Source organism: Manacus candei, unplaced genomic scaffold (genome assembly GCF_025592945.1).
Source record: "Manacus candei isolate 608988 ecotype Guabito, Panama unplaced genomic scaffold, ASM2559294v1 h1tg000025l, whole genome shotgun sequence".
In the NCBI taxonomy this organism is placed as follows: Eukaryota; Metazoa; Chordata; class Aves; order Passeriformes; family Pipridae; genus Manacus; species Manacus candei.
In genome coordinates, this window is record NW_026138073.1 from 5291039 (window position 1) to 5311695 (window position 20657).

General features: G+C 40.1%; 1 protein-coding gene across 8 annotated transcripts in view; it reads left to right on the forward strand.

Annotated features, from left to right (window-relative positions):
- The window catches only part of TAFA4 (TAFA chemokine like family member 4), a 79138-nt gene extending 66971 nt beyond the window's left edge, over nt 1-12167 (forward strand). For 5 of the 8 annotated variants that reach the window (XM_051788830.1, XM_051788834.1, XM_051788833.1 and 2 more), the window contains 3 exons: nt 2092-2247; nt 6324-6407; nt 10292-12167. In XM_051788830.1, the coding sequence (XP_051644790.1) occupies nt 2092-2247; nt 6324-6407; nt 10292-10359 (308 nt within the window). In that variant the 3' untranslated portion in view covers nt 10360-12167. Of the gene's footprint in view, nt 1-2091; nt 2248-6323; nt 6476-10291 lie in introns of those variants that run through there. The other 3 variants (XM_051788831.1, XM_051788837.1, XM_051788835.1) reach the window with 2 other exon arrangements.
- Nucleotides 12168-20657: the final 8490 nt, after the last annotated feature.

Genomic DNA, 20657 nt, shown 5'->3' on the forward strand with positions numbered 1-20657 from the left:
AATCCTGCCTTCTGCAAACAGCAGTGTGTCTGTTGGCTCCTGGTACTTCAGGGCAGAGCTGTCACTGCTTTAAAATTCAAACAACATGATTGAAAGAGAGCCCCAGGTTTTTGGGGCTGTATGCTCAGGGCCAACCTGTTTGATTTCTTTTGGTATTGGCTTAACAGGACTCTTCACCTGAGGGAAGCAGGATTTGAGCTTGAAAATAGACATTCTTGCAGCTACATGCTGAGTGTTGGAGCTGGATCTAGTCCATCCTTATGATGTACCTTCTGGAAAAAAGGCTTTTATCTTGGCATCTGATATCTGGTGACTAATGACTTCAATTAAAATGAAGACCTGGCCACTTGGTCTTTCAGATGAGATACATGGCAAACACAAATATGTGGCCTGGGCAGTTAAAAATTTTTGCTTTTTTTCCCCTCCCTTATAAAATCACCTTTTCAAGAGACAGTCCAAAATGACCTTGCTCTCCTGAAGTCAATAGAAATTTTGTTGTTGACTCCAGTGAATGCAGGGACCACCACAGTAAGCACTGTAGGAAACCAATGGAAGTTTTTTCTGTTTCCTCCAAAGAGTTTTGACTCAGGCTGTAGATCTAATACACAGATAATTAAATAAATATACTCTCTTAAATTAACAACCTCATTTTACAAAATCTTTTCTGTCAGAACCCCATGCCACCTTATTAACTCCAGGCATTGTCATGTGAAGTGTTTTGTGGAACCATAATTTGGAATGAAGTGGCCAATTTACCTTGTCTTCTGTGTATTTGTTTTCCATATTGACTTACAGAGAAGCTGTTGTCCAAGGGACTAGTAGCTTTTTTTCATTTTTTCCATGTTTATTATGATATTGATATTAGGTCTGCCAATAAACTCTGTCTGACATTAGTAACAGATTTTGTAAAAAAGAAAAAAAATCCAGAAACCAAAAAAAAGTCTGTTCCTCTGCCTTTCCTCAGTCTCTATGCCTTTGATATCAGCCACACCTACACCAATAACTGTGCTGTTGTCTCTTCTCATATCAGGAGCCTGTACTGCTTTGATGGTGACTATTTTTATTATTCTCAGCCTTGTCTCTGTGTCTAGCTCACTTATGAAATAACTCCCCCTGTTCTGTAGTGCTGTTAATTTACAAGGTACTTTACAAACACAGATAAGAGCCTTCCAAGGCTCTGCTCTAAATAAGACAAGACAAATGCAAGATGAAGCACTTGAAGGCTGTTCAGGGAACTGAGGATGTGGAAATGACTCATGCAAAGAGGAGAGGGGTTTGTGAAGTTTCTGAGGAAGGGTTTTAGGCAGGACACAGAGTAAGTTTGGCAATGGAAGAAAAGGGTCAGGTGCAAGGAGCAGTGAGGTCAGATGTGAAGGCAAGAGCAAGGAAAAGAGAGGAAGGGGAAAATAACCTCAGAGAAATAAGGGACAGTGAATTGTGAGGAAATGCACTCAAGAGCATAGAATATTTAGAATATTTATAGAACATTTATCACAGGTTTATTCAGAATGATCTAGGAGGGAACTTGGGAAATCCATATAGTTTGGGTGTGGTTTTTTCCTTTTCTTTTTTGACAGGACTTGACTGCCCATGGCAGCTTTTCAGCCTACCTCATTCTTGTTGTCTGCAAGCAACAGGCACTACTTATATGTTGTGTTGGAAAGTTTCCCTAATATTTAATATAACTCTCCTGCATTAAACATTATCCTGTCCATTGTGTCCATTTATGAAGTGAAAGAATTGAGTATCAAACCTAATGGAAGACAGGAAACCAAAGGAAGGAAGAGTTTCTTCTGTCTGCATGTCTTTTCTTCCTGTCTAATTGACTACTCCAACTTCCTTTTCTTCCCGTGGCTCTGTAAAGGCCAGGGAAGATAGACTGAAAAAATGATTTATGCTGAACTAATCTTTGTTAGTAAGAATAGGATAAACTCAGGGAACGAACCAGATCCTACATGGTGCTTTGCCTCTTTGTGGGATTTAAGCTGACGCTGGGAAGATTGAGTACCTCGCAGGGCTGTATGAAGTGTCTCTTCCTTTACATGCTGATGTTTTGTTTTGCTCTCCATCACTTGTCTCTGCATTTATTAGGCCAGCACCAGGTCAAGCAGGGGACATGTGAGGTTGTGGCCGTGCACCGCTGCTGCAATAAGAACCGGATCGAGGAGCGCTCCCAGACAGTGAAGTGTTCCTGCTTCCCGGGGCAGGTGGCTGGGACAACACGGGCCCAGCCCTCGTGTGTGGAAGGTAAGCAGCCTCCTGCTCACTCATGGTTCATTGTTTGAGGAGTTTAGTCTTCTTGATGTTTGACTTCCCCCCCATTGCCTCTAAAGCGTAATCCTTCCTTTTGTTAATTTTGGAAACATCTCTGTGCATTGATGATAATGAGTCTGTGCATAAATCTTGGTGTAATTAATCCTCTTAATATATGTACTAGTCCATTTTGTGTGTGTGCCAATAAAGCTCCTTAATTTTTTCACACAAGAGTTCTCCTTTAAAACTAGTCTGAAAACTGCATAAGCCCAGAAATTCGAGCTTATGGTATTAACTCTTCCAGGTGTCTTAGAAGAGAGTAGCTTGGTTAAAACTCAACAGATAATAAATGCAAACCTAATGCTGGGCATGCAGATAGTGCTTGGACAGCTGATATTGAGAGCTGTTCTCTTTTCACCATTTGATGTACCCAATGGGCTCTTACACTGGACACCAGTGCTACAATGATGTCCCAAGTTAATTCAGTTCCATGTGTGGCAATCCTGAATATTTCAGAGTTTGGAGAGTGAAGCAAGCACAGGGCTGCACAGGACACTGTCTGAGCTAGGACACCTCCCTGGGGAATGAAAAATGGGGCCCAGTTGTCTTAGTCTATTCCAAGGACAGGATGCTGCTCTTTTTTTTAATGTAGTAAAGCTACTCCAAGACAGATTTATTTTTTTTTTTAATCTCAAAGTTACCAGAATCCTCCCTTTTGTAAGCAAGACCCTTCTGTTTTCATTCTTTTGCACATAAAATTGCAACCATTTCAGTTAGGTATAAAACAAAAGCTTCAAAGTCCAATTTTAATCTAGCATTCAGAAATATTTGATTTCAAACATAAAACTCTAAGTACGTGTGAATCTGTTCTTTTTTTTTTTTTAAACTTATTATGAGGTTCTCAAAACAGATATTAAAGAAAGTAGATTTTTATTTTCTATTTTTTAGATGCTTAGTCTTTTCATGCCTTGTAATTCAGGAATACAATCAACTTCAATGTGCAGTTTGTTAGGGAGTTTTCTTGTTACATCAGAAATATCTTCTGTATTTTTAGGTGACACATCAAATAGCAGAAATGCTTTTACATATAACAGGTAATAGAAGTTGGGCATTATTTTAAACTAATTTAAGGATGGCAAAGGTGACACTGTCATTCTATGGCAGAAATCTATAAATATTGTAAAAGCTTGATTCAGTCAATAATTGCTGAAGGAATTTGGTAGCTGTTTTTTCTTAAAATATAGTTGTAATTAAATGCAACAAAATATTATGAATGTAAGATTTTGATTTTTCCAGTAGAAGCCTTTGATTTCCCCTCACCCCTTAGGGTAATGTTTTAGCAGACTTCGCTTATTTTTGCAGGCATGTGGGACTACAGTTATAGTTTCTGAGCTACAGAACTCACCATCTTTCCTTAGCCCCAGGATTAGATGTGTTTTCTCCCACTCTATACATATCCTTCAGTAGGCTTCTACACTGTGAAAGCTAGAAACAGTTTGTGTCTTGAATTTGCATATTACAGTCTGATACAGACACTCAGTTTTCTTTTTCAGCACATTTTTCCTGAAGGCAGACCTGCTTAATTTGCCTATATTTTGCCCTGAGTTTAAAGGGAAGGATATACCCAAAGCATAGAGTTACTTTTCTAACCAAAAGAAAAGATTTTATAGAGCAATTGGCTCGTGGTAGTATTTTATTTTCTTTTAACTTCAGATGTTATCCAGTAGTATTGATCATTTACACCAGGTCAGCAACTGTCCCTCTGCTGCTGATCACACACATGGGGGTTGGTACCTGTAGTTCCTACCTGGAATCACCCAGCCCTGCCTACCCCAGCACACCAGCTTTTTTCACTCCATCCTTTGTGACCTTGTCCTCACCCCTCTTTCTGCCTGGGAAAGAAATCCCTAAGGTGCCAAAAGCAGGACTCTCTGAGGAAGTTTTCCTTCAGCCTCTCTGCTCCATCTCTCCCCCCTTGTTCCTCCAGTGAAGGTTACCTGCCTCTGAGCTGCACCAGTTTGGCTGCTTGTGAGAAGAAGGAAAGCAGAAAGGGAGGAAAATTTCCCGGCTTTTATTTCAGAGTGTGCCACAGGTGTTTATTTTGGTTTGTTGTTTGTGTGTGGTTTTTTTGTTTGTTTTTTTGTTTTTTCTTTAAAAAACAGAGCCCCACAAAAACTGCCAAACAAGCTGACAAAAATCGTGTTGCTGCCCAGTGGGGCAGTGATAGCATGTTCTTGGCTCTGTGGGGCTGGTGGGCGTTCCCAGGAGAAATCATTCTCTGGAAAACACTTCTGGACAGCCAGTAACTAGAGTTTTGCCAGCCTGATCCTCAGGAATCCAATGAGAATCCATGGAACTAAAGGAGCTATCGGAGTAACTGAGGCACAAGGGATTCTAGATGCCTGCAGGGAACAGGTGACTTCCAGACCTGAAGTTGAACTTATGTTTTCAGGTATATGAAAGCACATTCCCATGTCAGAGTGCAGGCAAAGCCTCAGTGTATCACTGCATCCCTTCTCCCAGCATTCCTGTGCAGAGCTGTGGTGATGGAGCCAGGCCCTCTGGGACTCGCTGGCTTTGAAGCAGAGCTCTGAAATCACAGCTGGTTTGCTGCCAGGATCTCCTGCCTCCTCAGAGACCTCTGCATGTGCCCTCAGGCTTCTGCATCTACCTAAAATAAACGTGGTATAGAAATTGGAATAAATTTAGAAAGTAGCAGAGATAAAATGGATAAAATAGATGACTGGACCATATGCCTGGAGTGGGAGTGATCCCTCACCTCCTTGGAAGCACAGTCAAGTTTCACCCCCTTTGTCAACAATCAATCAGCATTAATGCAAATGATCTGAGACCCAAATGTCTGGTGAAAATTCACACTTATTTTATAATGTTATAAGACTGAAAAATTAGTTTTTGAAAGCCAAACTACTGTTCCAGAAGGATATTTTTTCACAGTGCTTTTCACATAGGCTTTGAGTGAAGGTGCAAAACAAAAGTAATTGAATGAACATTTCAGCAATATCCTGATGTCAGCTTGCCTGCTTGTCGCCCTAATTTAAAGGTTGCAGAAGTACAAATATGCCTTAAAATTAAAAGGAAAGAAGTGCTTTACTTGAAGTAGACTGTTATTTTTGTTCATCTTTTGAGTGTGTTGTCCTTTCAAGCAGGCATTTCAGCAGTTTGTGCACATAATAGAATAATGCAGACTAGCTAAATCAGCATTTTAAGCCATATTTTATTTTGAAATTCAATCTAGATTATGAAGGATTGTTAACTGACATATTTCACGATAATTTTCAGGGATTTGGTAAGTCCCATGAACATTGCAAAACTGAGAAGTGCATGCAGCTGTTTGTGGGAAAGTATATATCTTTTTACCAGCAGTTTCATAAAGTCATGACTACATTTGTAAAAATAACAGGCATGGTCTTATTAATAAAAATTGGTTTAAGGGTAGAAAATTAATAAATTTGCACAGTTAAAGTGTGCTACTGTAGTCTTCCAAAACATATTGAAAAACTGGCAGTGTAACTTCAGGTAGATTTTTAGTTGATAATCTAATGCTTGCCAGTGGTTTCCACATTCTTCCTTGTACTGTTTGCTGACAGACCTCATGTGGTTATATCTCTGTGCAATTCTATTTTCTCACCCAGTGAAGGGAGAAACTGGCATTTCCACATCCAGTCTTGCATATGCATATCTGGATTAAATAAGAAGCCTCAGCTTCATTCCACCTTGCAGCAGGTACTTGACTGAAGCATGTAAATGAAGGAGGCAAGTCATTTTTGTAGTCAGTGGAGATGGAAAGGCATTTCCAGAGGTCAGTTCAAATGCTGGAGTCAGTCTCTGGTGGTGCTTGCCTGTCTTCACCATTTGCATATGGCATTTACCCTTCTGAGGGCTGGAGAAGTTTTTTAGCTCAAAAGCACCCTGTGTGATTCACTATTAGAACAGTAATTGTTGGTGCTACCTTTTGAAACCAAGCAACTGAAGATGGCACAGACAAACCTCCCTGCTAAAACCAATAGTAATAAAAGACATTCTGTCCTTTTTCTCTTTCCTGTTTCTAGCTTCCATTGTCCTACAGAAGTGGTGGTGTCATATGAACCCCTGTTTGGATGGAGAGGACTGTAAAGTACTACCAGACTATTCAGGTTGGTCTTGCAGCAGTGGAAATAAAGTCAAAACCACAAAGGCAAGTACAGAGATCGCCTGTATTTAAAGGTGGCTCTTGCTTATGGCATTGCATCTGTGGGTGTGAGCACCAGTACTGGCCTCTACAGTGTTTTGGAAAGCAATGATTAATGTAATTGCTCTCAGAGAGGGAAACACTGGGTCAGAACAGCCCCTTTACTCCTGGAGTCAAACTGAATAAGGCCCTGCTTCAGTCTCTAGTGGGCAAAGAAACTATTTCATTATGACCAGTGCTAGAGGGATAATCACATTCCAGGATCAATCCTTTGGTTTGCAGATGGAGTACATGACTCCAAGGTCTTTAGGTGACAGTGGTAAATTCCTGTGCTACTGGAAGGCTCTTTTAACTTTTGAAAGTACCAACATGGCTTGGGAACCAACATTGTTGAGAACCTGCACTGATGGCAGTAGGAACTGTGTGACACAACACTACTGGAAATCAGGGTGGTTCAGATCATTTCTAATTACAGACCATCCTGTAGATGGCCTGTTTTTTAACAAAACCCAAAACAACCCTTCGCTATGCTATCTTATTTCTTAATTAATGGCTAGCAGAGAGTAAATATCATGTTCCTCTGTCTGCTTAACAATTTAAAATGGGTTCAGTGCATCGAAGTTCAACAAGTCACAAACTGCATGTCTAAATATATCATAAACCAGGAGTCTTTAGCAGGCAATAGCAAGGAGAGACATATGCTCAGCTTTTCCCTTTACAGCCTCTTCTAGTTGGGAATGAATGTTGTTGATTAGGTTACAGTCTGAGTTAATAAGCAGATACTGTCACCAAATGTTGTTTAATAATGGTTGTTCTAAGGAATGAAAACTGCACTAATTTCTGGATGAAAGAGGGAACATTAGAAGGTTTGGGCAGCTGTGTTGTGATACCAGCAATCTGAAGCCCAGTTACTGACATTGCACAGTGTCGGGCTCACTGGAAAAATCTGATCAAGCCAACCAGTCTGAAAAAACCTGTTCCTGTTTTGAAGATCAGAGGCAGTGGCATCTCTACCCGTGACAGATGGGTTGGAATTAGGTGGTCTCTGAGGTCCCTTTGAACCCAGACCACTCTGTGATCCTGTGATCAGTTTTATTTATCAGGTACCAAACGTATAGTCCATTGTGTGCCTGGGTCCTGCTGTTCTCCTGTGGTGGATAATGCCCCCGAAAGTTGGCCTGCATGCTCTGGAATCAGTGTGGGTAACTGGCAGTCAGTTATTGCAAGATAAAAGTTACCCTCAGCCTTTAAAGTTTTTCTCAGACACTGACTTTTAACTACTTGTATATAGATATAAGGGGTAGTGTTGTAGCATCACGCTGAAGGGTCAGGCCGGCAGAGTAGGAGTTTTAGATATTGAATAAGAAAATCTCTGGAAATACCAGAAGAGAGCTGGCAACTTATACCAAAAGGACCTTACTGGATAAGAGTGAACCAGTGTTAAATATCCTTGACACCTTCAGCAGATACCAGAAGGATGAGGGGCAGAACAAGGAGCTTTATGTTGTCACTCATGACTGAAGGCCTGAGGTGTCAAGTCTTCATTCATGCAGCTGCCTCTTCCTTCTTGGGAAAATTTGCCTTTTAGTTCACTGAGATCAACTGACCACATGAGTCACACACCGTGTTCACAACTTTTGCTCTTACTCAGGGAAAAAAAAGAGGCAGCCTGAGTCAGTGGGAGTTTACTGAGAGAAGGCTGAATTTGGCATGGATCGTTTATTTTATTACCCATGACAAGAACTGCAGCCAGTGAAGTACAGACTGTGGTATTGCATTCTGATGAGCTTAGGGATGTCTTTATAAAGCTGGAGCGGGACAAATCATCCTGCCTGCAATTAGACCTGTGCAAATTCATCAACTCCAGTGAGTTTGTGTGGGGCTAAGAGAGGGCAGGGTGTAGCAATATGAGAGCAAATGTTGTTTCACTAAACTCTTCCTCTATTTTGCTGGGATGTGGAGTACATTTTGCGTTGGTTTTTATCACCATAGGAGATTTCTCTGAGGGCTAGGGTAAGTAAACAACTGGCACTTGAGCTGAGGTGTGAATCTAAGGGGATTCATTGGGATTTGTTGTTCCCAGCTGCAGGAATATTTCCAGCCAAGCTGAGTTTTTAGGATTCTCCCAAGTCACATAGGGAGAAATGGGTGATCTCACAGCATGGCTGTGCCCATCCACAAGAATGTTCCCATGAGTATCTCTTTCTCTCTCCTGTACCAGGGAAACCCTGGATGACAAGCTCACTTGTAGATATCTGCTTGCTAGACAGCAAAAGCTGTGCTACAGAATCTGTCCTGGCACCCATATTTCCCCTGCAGGTATTTTGCCTGTCTTGTGGGTAGTTTTCTCTGTCAACCAAGATATAGTTGTTGCACGAATACAATGAGCAATGGTAACTTCAGATTCAGAACAGAAGCTTGTGGCACTCAAGTTCACTATTTTTGAATTGGAAGGGAAATGGAATGGAAAGAAAATTTCCCTTGTTAACAGAGAAAAGGAAAGTATGGTATAACTTAGTTTTTTATTTTGAAAATGAACCAAAGATTTGTCTCAGATCAACCAACAAAATATTTATTAAGTGTATTATTAAAATTTTGCACAAAGAGGACTATGAACTGTCAGACCAGTAACCCAAACCCTACAGCCACCTGTGAGTCTCAGAACTGGGATGCTTAAATCAGACACAGCAAAACCCTCTGGGACAATTACAGAAAAGGTACACGTACATGAAGTTCTTCCAGTGTAATAGTTGCCTTATGTCTAAAACAAAAGAGTTGAGATCCATTCTGTATTAATTTTTTTTTTCTGTTATGCACCAGAGATGATCTCATTACCATTTAAATTTGTAATCAATTTTTAAAGCCTTCTAAGACCTTGGGATCAGTGCTACTTGGGACAATGGCTTCCACAGGTTAATTATACGCTGAAAGAGGAAATGCCATTTAATCAATTTTAAGTCCTCTATCTTTTCGTTCCATGAAAATAAGTAAAAATTGTGGAACTTGAAGCATGGGAGACTGCTGATGCTGCTCAGTATTTGGATGAATAGTTACTGGCTGAGTGGGACAGTTAAAATGTGAAAAGCTGAGGAGCTCGTATCTTCCATCAGTTCCCTCAGGGAAGGAAATAAAAACTTCTCTACGCTGAGTGTCTCTTCAGTTTTGTGACATGTCTAGACACTACAGAGCAGAGCTGACAAAGCTTTCCTCCTTGCAGGCTGCCTGTCCTCATCCGTTTCCAGGGTGGGAAATCCAACAGGAACCCTCCTCACTCTGTACCCAAACCCCGCTGGGTTTGTGCCTGTGTGTGCATTAAGGCTTAAACACAGGTCTCTGCAGCCCCTGGCTGAGTGTGCATTTGGTTTGAAGGGGAAGAGGCTGTGGGGTCCCATGGGAGAAGTGCTGTCTGGGAGAGATTTCCTCTGCAAGAACAATTTTTCCCCTCTGCAGACCATGTGCTGTCTGTTCCCTGGTTCCCTCCCATCCACAAGATGGACCGCTGGGAATGGGTAGCGGTTTGCATGAATGGTCTTTTGGGATGTACACTTGTGCTGTAGGCATTGCTGTTGAAAATGACATGAAGCAAAGGAAAACAGGAGATTTCCATGAGATGCCAGTGCCAAATTTAATAGTGAATGGCCACTTTTTTTATCTGTAGATCTCCCTTGTGCTATTGAACATCAGTGTAATTAACATTTGTGTGGAGATTCTGCTTGTCTGCACGGTGTAAAGGTTGGCTGGGTCACGTTCATTCATGATGTGTTCATGTTCCTTTGCAGCAACAAAGCACCTGCTGTCATCCTTGTTTGGTCCATTCTGTGTAGGTAACTCTTTCCTCTTCTTTCATAGGTAACACGGTAGCAAAGACTAAACCTGTGGGTCACTACCAGAACTACGGCACATGGAGCTGTTCCTAGGCTGTTGCACAGAGACCCTTTTTGTCATGATGTTCCTGACTTTATTCTTTGAACTTGAAAAATGAGTCAGCAAAAAGGACAGTGCTTCTCCCTGCAACTGTGGCTGCAGTTCCTAAACCTGGATTTTACTATAGAGTGGTACATTATAATTTCACAAGAAGAAAATCAAGGATATTTGGTTCTACCTGACATGCATCTTGAATTCCCAAAGATCTGAGACCTAACTGGAATTAATGGAAGCACACACCTGAACTTCTGTGGTGCATCAAGGACACTTCTTAATGACACTAAGATATGTAAAGTTCCAAATGAGTTTAGGTCATGAATGTAACCTAGGGGGGCATAGAAAGAAAATGCTGATGTTAGAACTGGTACAGATGATCTTAAAGGTCTTTTCAACCTAAATAATTCTATGGATTTGTCTGAGGCATTTCTCACGTACAGTACAACATAAAAATACAAATCTGATCCCAATGCTAAGTCAGTTGATGGGACCATGTTAATAAATTATGTCAGTGTATTTTCAACTGTAATTTAGTAACTGTCAAGGTGGTATGAAGGTGAAAAGATGGAACTTACAGAATCAGTAGCAATTATTGTAGGGTATACTTTGGTTATAGCTGTGAAATTAGATTTATTTCCTTAGATAGTTCTAGGTAGTTTAACTTTTACATTCATAAGTGGTGGCAGGAAAGCATGAGGAAGAGATAAAATTTGAAAGCAGGCATAGTTTTTCTTGTCCTAAAATAAATCTGTTCTCTAGGGGAATAGCAAAGTATACATATTCCTTGCCTCTTTGAATCTAGATATGGAAAAGAATTTAGCCATTAGCTAGAAATATTCATTCAGATACCTCAAAAAAAAAAGGAAAGTAGGCTTGTGCTGCATAAGGAAGGCTTACTGTAAGGGGAGTAATTTGTTTGGATTTTCATAGATTTGGTTATATCCTAATAGGTAACATACTTAAAATTCATAAGCAAAAGTCTAGATAAAAGTGAATCTTCAGTTTCAATTAGTTCTTGTTTAGAATGATTATAATAATTAAATGTCCAGTTCCTTGACAGACTGAATTTCCAAGTGGTTACGTTTCAAGACAGATAATTGTTCCCTATTATTGTAGATGCATTTCATGCTGTTTTCCTTATTTGCCTGTTACAGTTTTTTGTCATGAGTCTTCATAAATAGAACAGTGAGTAGAGGTGAAGCTGTAGCCAGTCTGTTCCCTGTGACATCATTTTGTGCATTGCAACAGCCTGAAATGCAGTGATGCAGACGGCTCTTGTGCAGATGAACTGCTGGTGACCCAGCAACTGAATTCATTGTTATGCTTTATGTAAATATTAGGGTAACAATACACATCTAATTTTTATATAGACATAAAAGCAAAAAAAAAAAAAAAGGTGTGTTGTACTAATGTAGGTCATTGTGCATAAGTTTTCTGGTGTATGGGAAAGGTCCCATCAGCAGTGGGAAGCTGTTCAGGGTAATAATTGTTAACTTCTGATTGCTGGAGTGAGTGGGAGCATCCAACCAGTTAATTCCACTGGAGTCAGTAGTGTGTCAGTCAGATCTGGCCCTGTGTTTTTTGGTTTTGATTTCTCTGGTTTAGTTCTCTTTCAATTATGTATTTGATTACAGCTGGGATCATAGTGGTCATTGTACTCGGTGATAAGCAAAAAAGAGATTTTCTGCTCTGTGCTTGGACAGCTGAACAGTTAATTGACTCTGCTTGCCCTGATGAGCTCTACATTCCTAATATTTTTCCATTGTTTTAATTTTCTGATTAAATTTTAAAATTACCTTTACTATTTCTATAGTTTCTGTGCGTATATATTCATGGTGTCATTAGGGAAGATCATTTTCATTTGCCATTTATACAGTGTTGACCCATAACTGCCATTTATGTATTTATTTATTTATTTATGTGCTCTACAAAGACTCTAGAAAACCATTGCTGAGATGTTCTAATTGGACAAACAAGAGTTTTAGAGAAAAATTTTCTTTTTCTTTTTTTTTCCTTTTTAAAGATAAATACAAATAAAATAAGTTACTTTCCAGTGGTCATACACTGAATTTGTGGCAGAATTGAGAGCAGAACCAAAACTACTTATGTGTAATTAAGTCTTTCCCCAAAGGGGTACAGTATGTTACATGCCTTGTAATAGCCACCTGGAAGGTGCTTTAGCTGCCACCGAGGAAGGGGGGAAATCACAACATAAATTTGGTTGCATGGGAAATTCAGCCCAAATGAATGACTTGCCTCCCTAGATCCTCAGTCCGTGACGGAGATTTTATATTCCTAAAGCAGCTTTGTTCCACAGGATCTTGGCTTGATTTACAGCTTTTTCTGACTCATTGCACAAATGCTGTAACGTGTACCTGTCTCTTTTTGGAGGATTGCTGCTTCTTTTGATGCTGTTGTCTGGTATCTGACACCAGCACTGCCCTTCTGCTGAGCGACAGAAAAATCAAAGTCTTTGCCAGCAGCTCTATTGGTGGAAGAGATCAGTGTCCCAGATTCTTGGTGTGTTCTCTCTGGAAATGACTTGGTTTATGTTTACCTACTTGTTCTAGAAGAGCAGTTTTTGTAAGCAGCATATTTGCCATCTCTCAGAAGCCTCAGTTTGCATCCTACTGTTAAGCTTCTATGGGGCTAAATCCTGTGGGTCATCATGTCTAGGCTTTTGCTTGGTCAGACACTGTCCTATTCTAGTTCAGAGTAATCCTCTTGTTCCAAAAGTGACAAAGTTTTGCCATGCAATTTCAAACAGAGATTACTGCAGACACTCACTTCTCTGATGATATATAATCTTAATAACCAAGCTGAACTGATTCATATCCTGATTATACTTCTATCTTCTTAACTGTGTTCTTTTCATCCCTCATTAGGATGACCCTGACGTATTTCCTTTCACCCAGGTGACTTTTCAGTAGGAATAACATAACCACAGATTCTTCATCGCTTTTTTTCCTCCCCCTCCCGCCTGTCTTTGTAGCCCTCTTTGCATCCTTGCAATTTAAGTGAATATTTTTTTTGAGCACGGATTGCCAGAATTATGCACTTGATTTGACATCTGCCATTGCTGGTTTTCTGGAGTGTCATCAGCACTTCCCTGTCTCTGCTGGAAATACTTCACTTTCCACAGCCTGTGTAGTTTTTGCCTTTCATAGCTACGTCATGCCAGCAATTCTCAGTCAGCAAGGTTTTGACTTATATCCTGGGCTGGCTTTTCTCAGCTCATGCTCCTTGCTGATAGCGCATGTTCTTACTGATCCCAACTCAAAAGTGGCCTTGAAGTTCGTGCTGCTGCATGTCAACCCCTGTTACACTCCCAGGCTGAGGGCATGAGGTGCAGCCCGTTCCCTGTGCTGAGGTTTTCCATATGCCTCCTTGCAAGGCTGTGCTTGAACTTTTCCAGGACTGACTGGTGAGGATCTCTGTCCTGTCTCTCTTTGAGCAGAAAGTGCCACTGTTCCCTCTTCAGCCATTTCCAGACCACCATCGTTATCTTCTCCAATTAGATAAGGAAATATCTGTGGTATCAAAATAAATGCTTTGATATACAGATTAAACTAGCTACGTGGAATTTTATTTATCTAGACATTAAATTATCTTAATAGAAATCCCTGCAAGGTTTCTCTTGTATCCTGCAACTCTGTAAAACCCATGACAGATTTTATTCCATTTCCCATTTCCCTCTAAGTCTGTTATCTTCAAGGATTTTTGTTAGAATTTGGATCTAAAGCGAGTGAATAAATTTTTTACATTTGCTGTAAGTTTTCTCAAGGGTTAGTTTATAACAAACCTACAACAACAGAAAATGGCTTTGAAGACTCACAATTTGCTGGCAGATGGAAAAGACCCTGAGGTAGAAGTTAAGAGTTCTGTCATAACAACAGGCACTTCTGTATCTATTGAAATAGAGATGATCCTGTAACAAACTTTTAGCTATTTAGGATAAATTAATGCCTCTAAACTGTAGTAATGTCATTTAAAGGACTGCTTTTTGCAGCACAGTGTCCCCCAGCAATGCATTGTGGTAATAATTCTGGGCAGATTCAGAATGGATCTTCTCACCTTGGAATTTGGAATATGTTGGTTATGTTCAGTTTGGGAGGACAGTTTTTGGAAGGTTATGGCTGCAGGAATTCTCACTGCATGAAAATATGAAGTATGTACCTGTTTTCCCCTTAGTGCTTAGCTGAGAAACTAGAATGCCAGGTGCAAGAACAGAATTAACTAAACAATGATAAAAACTGGAGGTTTTATTCCAAATGATGACTTTACCTTGATGAATTAGCAGCAGAAAGCTACTTAAAAAAACAACCAGACAAAAAAATGCCTGGGCAGAGTTTACAGCTTGTACTTTAAAGTCTAGAACCTTTTATGAGTACCTCTCAATTACCAGATCTTTCTAATTTGGATGGAATTTCACAAAGGTACTGGGTTAGAACAACAGCCTGTACCAACCTTCAAGAGACCTTTTGCATTTTATAAAGTACCACAACTTTATTATTGTTATGAGGACAAAGTCACCCACCAGGAGAAATTAATATTGAATTAGAACACTTCAGGGGCTACTCTACCCTGCTGTGCATGTGTGTGTAACATTCTCATTAATACATAGAAACTACATGAACTTAAAAGAAGAACAGTTTTGGTAGCATATTTTATTGGTAGCATATTGTTATTACAATAATTTATACAAAATGATAGTGGATGAAATTTTGCCAGAAAAATCACTTCAGGTTACACTGAATACAGAGGCTTAAGCCTGTGAAAAAACAGTGTTGTATTTTATCAGCCCAAGATGGGTCTGGAAATGAATATGTATTTCAGGTCCCTTTGAGGTGTAATGACTTGTAAAAGGTGCAGACATGAGGGAGACTTAAATGGGAAATCAGCTCTGGCTTCACTCTTCTCACCCATTCCATATTGTGAAGAAAACGATTGCACCTTCAGTCTTTGGACATCTTTCTGGGACTTAAGTTCAGAGACTTACAAATGTCTTCTGGCCAATATTTTCCATTTTGGAAGGTATTTAAGGGCATGGTCAGATCACAAGTGATTAAGCAGTGATCTTAACAAGATGCTGGTCTTTAGCTGAAATGAAGGTACCATCATTCCTTGTGGTCTGTGGATATATGGAGTAAAGTGAGGTAGCTCAAACTAGTATGAAAGTTGCAGCTTTTAAAGCTCTCTTAACTCTCTCATGTATAGTCTGTCATATATTGTCTGTCTCAGCCACAACCTGCATTGTATCTGCCACACAGTGGTTATTTAGGGACAGTGGATAATTCAGCACTAGCAGCAACTTCTTCATTTTGGGGTATAAAAGGTTTTTATCTTTGTATGTGAAATTTTGCAGAACTGACTCAACTTCCATCCTTGGTACTTAGGTATTGAAGACTTCCCAGCAGAGAAATAAATAGAATCAAAAATGTTTTGTTCACTCACTGAAGTTGTGTTTCACTTGATGAAACATGAGATTCCAGAGGTTGGTAAGGGAATTTACACAAAAATATATAAATTGTAGAAATCCAGTGTCCTTTCTTCTCTTTAATGTTTGCACTGGGTAAAGGTTTGGGGATTCTACTCATAGGTCTTGGCTATAGAATCCTCATTTGTGTTCTCTGTAATTCAAGGCTGTGGGTGGATGCATTTTATTATTTTTTTTTTTTCTCCTCCGATTTGTATCATCAGGAAGGTTTCTCACAGAAATGCCTTCCAGCCAGGGAACTTCTTGCTGGGTCTTCTGAGCAGAAGGAATGTTTGGTTCAGACTTAGAAAGAAACATAAGAGGGACAAGGTTCATCCAATCCCACAAATAGTCTCTACGGTGACCCAGAAGAGTGACAAGGTAATGCAGGTGGGATAACTTTACCTCAAGATACATCATGTTATTGATACAAAAGGATACTCAAGAGGCATTTCAAGGACAATTGACCTGTGGCTTTCATACGACTGAGGCTTCAGAGAGCCACAATAAATTGAAAAATAATTTTCATACACCTTAAAGGAACATCTATAGTGCCATCCATCAGCCACTGTGAGAAAGAGATGAACAGTGCAGCAGTGGGAAAGTAACCAAAAGGTAACACAATATTAGATACATAATCTGTTTGCAGTCCAGTACTATGCAGATCCGCCCAAGATCAGGCACTGAATTATTTTCCAGGTTACAGGGACATGATAATTTTTTTATTTACCACGTATTTTGACAAATATGCCCATTGCTTAAGATTTACTGGAACAAGTGATTTGGAAGCAAAACTGTCAGGTGTTTGCTTACTCTTTAAATTAAGTAGCTCACCAAGTAATCTACTACAGTGGTAAAATCAATGTAAAATGCATTACTCTAACTCCCAACAAAATAACATTGGCACTTTGTAAAACAGCTCTGGTATTCACAGGACTAAACTCTGCTGTCACTCGGATTCCTATGAAACTCCTGGAGCTGATGAGTTCACATGGGCCCAGATGAATGCACAATGATGTTCTCTATCTGTCTTTTGAAGATGTGCCCGCAGTCAGCAGGAGGCATTAGCAAATCCATGAGGAATATTGCGGGAAGAGTAGAGGAATCGTACTGCTGCTTTCAACAACTTTTACAGTCTTTGGAAAGTAATAGGAAAACGACTTCATTCTGCAGTATCCTATGGCTTTCACAGCCTGAGGATTAGGCCCTGTCCCTATAGAGAGCGCAGGTGTCTGTCAGTGGTTAGCAGCAAACTGAGGGCTTGTTGGCTCTGGTTAATGCATGTTTTTTGGCAGGGGCCATGCAAGTTGTAATGTGACTGTGCTGAGTGTCTAAATATGTATTTTTGGTCCTGTAAAGAAGAGGCCATGGGGGTGCGCCCTTAGCAGCCCAGATTGATCAGGGGGGGTATGAAAGGACTGATCTTTCCCTCCACATGGCGCTGTGTCTCCAGACATTCTCTCTTTACATGTGCCATGAATTCTGTCCAATCTTCCAACAGTAGGAAAACACAAACAACTGCAAAGGGGATGTGAATTCCTGCAGCAAGGGCTAAAAAGAACATTTTTTGTCACTTAAAGTAAAGCAGACAAGGTAGCATATCCCACAGGACACTAATGAGCCACCTGATAACACCAAGTGCACACCTGACCTCTTGACACATGAAGTGAAGATGACAGATGTACTGTCAAAATACAAATCTATCAACTTCATCATGTAAATCTACCCACAGATGCTTTACAGTAGAGATCTGAGGGCAAACAAACATTTTAACTTACAGAGTAACCTTGTAAACAGGAACTTTTTACAAAAGACTCAGGTTAATAATTTATGAATTGTAACAGTGTCAGGAGAAAAGGATACTGAGCATTGATTTTTGGCATTGAATGACAACAAAGCCAATCCCCCAGTTTCCACAATAATGATGCACTCTCTGTTCTAGTGTTGGGGTGCATTGATATTAATAATGCATTTGCATAAAATCCCATCTCTCATCTTTTATATTATTCATTTGATGCTTTCCATCTCTTTCCCAAATGTGTTGTGTTGCTCCCTTAAACACACAGACTTCTATTCCGCAAGTGGGAGGCATTTCAGAGCCACTTCAGGATGCTGATTTTTGTTCTTTAATTAGGTCTGTAAAGAGTTGGGTACTTAGAGAAGGAACTAATTTTTTTTTCTTGTTTATAAGTAATTTATTGTGACCTCTCCAAATGATAGCATTTGCCCTGTGTGAAGACAGTTAATTTTCCAAGATGTTGACAAGCACAGTTTTTAATTAGATTAGGGTAATCACGTCAGAAAAAGGACTTTCTTTTACGAATAATGGGGACATTTGCATTCTTTTAGCAAAAAATTTTCTTTTTCTTCATGATTGAAAGTTAAGTCTAGCAACAAAACAGATCTGGAGCGTTGAAATACGCAAAAAGAAATTTTTTGAGCTGTTTATAATATCTTTCATGACTTCACTCACAGAGCTGCATTTGTGGTACAACATGTTTATCTATGATTAATGTGTCAATATTTTTGTTTCTAATTTAGCAAGGTTTTATCCAAAATCTGTAAATATTTTTTGCAGAGAAATCCTCAAAGTGTGAGTTGTGTAAAGCTTTGATTGTTGCCTTTTCCCCCTTGTGCCCTTGCTCTTGCTCCATTTATTCACCCACCAGGTCAAATTCCTCACCGTGAAGGTCATAAAGACATCCATGCAGTTCTTCACCCTGTGTTCCTTTCCTGACAAGCAGTGAGGAGGAGCAAAGATCTGTGGATGAGCAGGGCACAAGTCTTGGATTGGGAAGGCTGGCTGGGCTGTGTGGGGAGGTTGTGTTGTGCTGAAATTAAGTAATGAATGAAATCTTGTTCTATCCATTCCAGCATCCCATTGGAGTTCTCCATTCACGGAATGTAAAAGGTGTGGGATTTTCAATACGATCTAAAGCCCCCACAAGCACCTTTGATGATGTTTTAGTTAATAGATCTGATGAGGCTATTTCAGTCTGCCAAATCAAATCAGACTTTGCTCCTCCTTTAGAGAGAGGTACATTGGTAGACCTGTGCTTAAATGGACTGATGGCAATTTTAGAGATGCTACAGTCTGCTGAATTGCTGCAGGTGCACTGATGGGTGAGACCCTATAGGCCTATTCTGATCCATTAATGTTCACCATGTCAAGAATATTTCAACAGAGTTATGTTCCTGGGTCATTGATCTGCTGATCCATAGGTATGTAGAATTACGTTCTGTCAGACAAACTGAAAGAAGCAGGAATGTTTTCTGTACTCTCAAATAATAGTTTTTATTTCCTTACAAGTGTCTCAATTCAGGATTGCTTTCGAGACTCTGGAGGTGTTTTAAATGAAGGAATGACATTACATAGCCTGCTAAAGGTGTTCTCCCTACTCTATATGTAGTTATATTTATAGCTGATATATATATATATATGAATAAGTAGCCTCTGAAATTATAAACTAAATTATTGCTTTTCTTAATGCTTTCTACCACCACACAGTGTTTACTAGGGCGTGATTCCTTATATCCACAAATCTAGGACAAATTACTATTTGCTGAATAACAAGTCCTTTACAATTTTTTTTCTCTGTCAAGTTTATAAATGTCCTATTCTGCATCTATGGGATTCAGCTTTCAGTTGATTTCTGGAAGTGGCCAATCAGGAGACTAGGAGAGAGGGTCCTCTGTTTGAGAGGAATGCTGGATTTGGTTCTGCTGTTGATCAGTGTCTTGCTGTGGAAATTGTATTTGAGATCCAGTTGCAGGCCATGACACACAAACGATGCCAAGCTGGTTGAATAAATGCAGGTAGGCTTTTAAATGCAGTGCATATCCTACTGTGCATCTTTATCAATAGAAATTCTGCATGAATGATGGAGCCCAAAGGTTTTCCATCAATGTTTGAAAGCAATTGTCTCTCTCTCTTCTTTATTGCTTCTGACAGTGAGAGCTAAGGAGCCGAGGCTGTTCCCCTTCTGTCCCCAAGGCACAGGTCCAAGGGAGAAGCCAGACAGCAGTGTTTCCCTGGTGTGGATTCCTGTAGCCTGCCTGCCTACAACTCAGTCTGCTGTGTTGTAAGCAGGTAATGGAAGATGTAAGAGGCTTTGCCAACTTGTCTATCAAATATTGACTGTGTGCAGCTACTGTGAGGCTTCACAGGCAGTGGAAAATTTGGCCGCATGGTAAAAGCTACATTTACACTCATTCAACCCAAGATGTAGATCTAAATTTTCCTCACTTCTGTTCTCCTCTTCCTTCCCCTCCTTTTACTCAAACTGTGTGTAAACACACATTCAAAAGGCAGTGGAGAGATACTCATTAAAGCCTCCAGCACTGCTGTTGCATGGACAGGAATAGATGAGAGCAGTTTTTCCCTTCAAAACAGCATATTTTGTTCTTCAGGAACATTTGCAGTATTATGCAGCGGGGGAAACTCTTCATAACAGTGTTCAGTTCTTACAGACAGGTGCTGCAGAATGGTTTTCCACAAAGGGCTAAAGACTTGACAACTGCACTGCAGCTGCAACCATCTGCCATCCTGACATGGCAGAGCCACCCTGAGAGGTCTGGGAGCCTGGTAGGTCTCTGGTACTTGTCTCAGTTCTCTGCGATGGTAGAGATCACATCAAGCCACTGTGAAAACCCGTGGAAACTCATCCTTTCATGCAGCTGGAAAGGCTGTTACATTTTAATGCTGCAGCGTGCGTGGCACAGCAGAACTTGCATTGTCACTTTTGCTGTTAGCCCTGTTTTTAGCCTCTGCTGGGATGGATTTGGATCCGTGGGAAATGAATGTGTGACTGGCATATA